This window comes from Oncorhynchus masou, chromosome 1 (assembly GCF_036934945.1).
Source record: "Oncorhynchus masou masou isolate Uvic2021 chromosome 1, UVic_Omas_1.1, whole genome shotgun sequence".
Classification (NCBI taxonomy): domain Eukaryota; kingdom Metazoa; phylum Chordata; class Actinopteri; order Salmoniformes; family Salmonidae; genus Oncorhynchus; species Oncorhynchus masou.
Window position 1 is genome coordinate 51,355,684 of NC_088212.1, and position 4,143 is coordinate 51,359,826.

Consider the following 4,143-nt stretch of genomic DNA (forward strand, 5'->3'; position numbering starts at 1 on the left):
AGGCTGTAACAACAACATTTTGAAAAAGTCAAGGCATATGAATACTTTCTGAAGGCACTGTATGGCCTCCTCCTTGTCAGGCCTCTCACAGACAGGGGTCCTGGGATGGACAGCTTGCACAGCTTCTCCACGAACGGCGTTGGATCAAGGGTGAACTCGTTGAGGAAGAGATTCAGGAGCCCATCTACATAGCCTGTAATATTTTTGAAAAGGGACACTTTGTTAAATGGGTAGTGTCGTGTCTTTGGCATCATTAAAACTGAAGACTTATTTATCAAATAACTCTCTGTAATTATTATTGCGCGATTAAACTGATTGATCATGTAACTGTAATAGGTGGCAGGGTAGCCTAGTGGTTAGAGCGGACAAGGTACAAATCTGTTCGTCTCCCACTATGGATGACTCATAGTGAACACTGGGTTCGTACAGATAACCAACAATTTACGACGTTTGGAATGAGACTGATGTGAGGTAAATAATCATTCACAAATTCAAAGACTAATTGATCAGATCTGAAAGTTATAAGAGGAAAATTATAACTTTATAATCTGAATATATTCCTTGGTGCCCTGACTTCCCAGTTCATTTTTATTTTATTTATCTTTATTTTACTAGGCAAGTCAGTTAAGAATAAATTCTAATTTTCAATGACGGCCTAGGAACAGTGGGTTAACTGCATGTTCAGGGGCAGAATGACAGATTTGTAACTTTTCAGCTCGGGGGTTTGAGCTTGCAAACTTCCGGTTACTAGTCCAACGCTCTAACCACTAGGCTGCCCTGCCGCCCCAACCCTCACCACCTGGGGGCAGCCCGTCAGGAAGTCCAGGATCCAGTTGCAGAGGGAGGCGTTTAGTACCAGGGTCCTTAGGTTAGTGATGAGCTTTGAGGTATGGTGTTCAACGCTGAACCATAGTCAATGAATATCATTATCTTGTAGGTGTTCCTTTTGTCCAGGTGGGAAAGGGCAGTGTTGAGTGCAATGGAGATTGCATCATCTGTGGATCTGTTGGGGCGGTATTCAAATTGGAATGGGTCTAGGATAATGGTGTTGATGGGATAATGGTGTTGATGTGAGCCATTATGAGCCTTTGAAAGTGAGTGCTACAGGTCTGTTGTCATTTAGGCAGGTTGCCTTAGTGTTCTTGGGCACATGGACTATGGTGGTCTGCTTGAAACATGTTGGTATTACAGACTCAATCAGGGACATGTTGAAAATGTCAGTGAAGACAGCTGCCAGTTGGTCAGCACATGCCGTTGCACACGTCCTGATAATCCATCTGGCCCCGCGGCCGTGTGAATGTTGTTCCGTTTAAAGGTCTTACTTGCGGCTGTGCTTCCCTTAGTCGTCTGTAATAGTTTGCAAGCCCTGCCACATCCGACGAGCGTTGGAGCCGGTGAAGTACGATTACATTTTAGCCCTGATTTGGTGCTTTGCCTGTTTGATGGTTCGTCGGAGGGCATAGCGGGATTTCTTATAAGCTTCCGGGTTAGATCCCGTACCTTGAAGGAGCGGCAACTCTACCTTTTAGCTCAGTGCGAATGTTGCCTGTAATCCATGGCCTCTGGTTAGGGTATGTACATACAGTCACTGTGGGGACGACGTCCTCGATGCACTTATTGATAAAGTCAGTGACTGATGTGGTGTGCTCCTCAATTCAATCAGAAGAATCCCGGAACATGTTCCAGTCTGTGATAGCAAAACAGTCCTGTAGTTTAGCATCTGCTTCATCTGACCACTTTTTTATAGACGAGTCACTGGTGCATCCTGTTTCAATTTTTACTTGTAAGCAGGAATCTGGAGGATAGAATTGTGGTCAGATTTACCAAATGGAGGGCGAGGGAGAGCTTTGTTCGCATCTCTGTGTGTGGAGTACAGGTGATCTAGAATTCTTTTCCCTCTGGTTGCGCATTTAACATGTTTAAAGAGATTAGGTAAAACTGATTTAAGTTTCCCTGCAATTCCCTGCATCCTTGGTATCGCCTGCTTCCTGAATCCCAGTGTTTAATGCCGTGTTCACATGTTAGTCGGAACTAGGAAACTCAGACATTTCAGATTTGCTAACTGGTTGAACATGGCATGTGTGTGACTACAACCAGTTAACAAGTCAGAGTTTCCAGAGTTTCCTAGTTCCGGCTAGCATGTGAACACGGCATCACACTGGGCGATAGCTGATTAACGCTAAACTTTGTTCTCTTACATTGAGGCGAAGTTGAGTTTTGATAACGGGTTCGTAGGATTCACTAGCAACAGTCGAATCTTCTAAAAATTGAAATTCTGAAAACGCTTACCGGTACCTATGTTTGTCTTGTACAACTAAGGCCCTCCCGCAGGGTGCTGAAATGCATACTTTTAATAAAAACTTTTAGCAAAAACAACACCTGACATTTCCCTCGTTGCTCGTACTACGTAAACTGAGATTCAATTGGCTCTGTGCTATCCGGGATCGTTGGGACACCCCTACACCATTGAAGTTGACATCATTGGTTATGGTTAGGGTTATGGTTAGTGTTAAGATTAGGGTAAGGCGAAGGGTTTAGGGTAGGGACGTCGCAAGGTTTCCGGATAGCACGGACCCAATTGAATCTCACCTTATGTAGTAAGAGCAATGAGGAAAACGTCAATGGTTGTATGAATTTCAGCACCCAGCATTTTGAGAATTGACATTTTTAGAAGAATCAACTGATGGTGGCTCAATGCTGTTACTAGCAAATCCCACGGCCAGTTATCAAAACTCAACTCCACCTTGAAATAAGGGAACAGAGTTTAGTGTTCCTCAGCTAGGGGAGAGGGGACCTGCAACTTTATGATGGAACTTTATCAATGTGCTAACTACTGTAATTATTTTATACTTGGGTCAACCTACTTTCAACAGGTTTCATCCAAATATCATCCAATTTGATTAAAATAAATATGATTTTCCAAAGCTATCTTATAGCTGTAGCATTGAAGGTTATATTGAAAGCACAATCACAATCATTTTAGGAAATTGCAGTTTATTTTTTATTTCACAATTCATTTTCATTACACAAATAACATTTTGATCTTAGGATCAATAATGTCACAGCTGTTTTCCTAAAAAAAGTGAAGTGCCACTCATGCACACCAGCTCTCCATGAACAGTACAGGCTACAGGCTATAAAATGTTATGTTCTTCACCATGTGAGTCATAGAAATTACGATCTTGCGTTCGGGCCTTTCCGGCAGTCTTCATGGTTTTTATATGCGGGAACATAAGTTGTGTAATTGTAAACAACAAAGATGTTTTTCTAGTTAGAACTAATGTATATTAGTTAATATACAGCACCAACTACATTAATATCTGACAATATGTGCTACCTGGCCTTTAAAGTGCAGCATTTTGCCACATGGGGTTTTGTGCTAACCCCACTTTTAGATTCTGATCGGTCACTGACTGGACTGGCTATTTTCTATTTAGGCCCAAGAGTCCCTGTTAGAGCAGGTCCAGACTGAATCGATGACATGAAAATATTTTGAAACGGTCAGTGTGGATTCCAGGCTACAAAACCCTAGCCTCGGGTCCTTTTCAAATATTGTCAATTTGTTGCTTATAATCTTCATCCAATAGATGGCACTAGTGGACATTGTGATGATGAGGTCTGGACCATTTGAGAGGTGGTACCAGATGCCATTAAATTCAAGGAAGTTATGAAATGTGAGGATTTGTCTTTTAAAGATTAATAAGATTAGGTGAGGGGCTCAAATAAAAACAAAGAGTAGACCACCGGAGCTTGTATGGAATGAAATATACATTTACAAAAGCTTAACTTGCATTTAGCCTTTAACATTTTAAACAAAGAATGGAACAAAGGTAGTTTATTGAGTCAAAAGTTTTGAGTGAAAGAAAGGCTTAAGTCATCCACATCTTCTCTCAGCCATACGCCTCTTGCCTGAGTGTCTAGCACTCCTCCTGTTCTCTCTCAGTTTAGGTTGACAAACTCCTTGGTTTTTGGGGCTTTCAGCCTGGGCACGACAGATTAGCCCAGGTGCACAGTTGCAGCGGTCAAGATTCCTCCGCTGTTTAGAGCGTCCTCCTCGCAGGAGGCAGGTATCTCCCTCCTTTGGGATGGGTTGACATCTTTTCCCTGTTAAATAGCGGATGCAGCACAGTCCTGCCTCACAGT

General features: G+C 42.5%; 1 protein-coding gene across 2 annotated transcripts in view; it reads right to left on the bottom strand.

Annotated features, from left to right (window-relative positions):
- Positions 1 to 2,987: 2,987 nt before the first annotated feature.
- The window catches only part of LOC135556007 (dickkopf-related protein 4-like), a 7,048-nt gene continuing 5,892 nt past the window's right edge, over positions 2,988 to 4,143 (bottom strand). For both annotated transcript variants that reach the window (XM_064988985.1, XM_064988900.1), the window contains one exon: positions 2,988 to 4,143. This exon is cut by the window's right edge and continues 33 nt beyond it. In XM_064988985.1, the coding sequence (XP_064845057.1) occupies positions 3,875 to 4,143 (269 nt within the window). In that variant the 3' untranslated portion in view covers positions 2,988 to 3,874.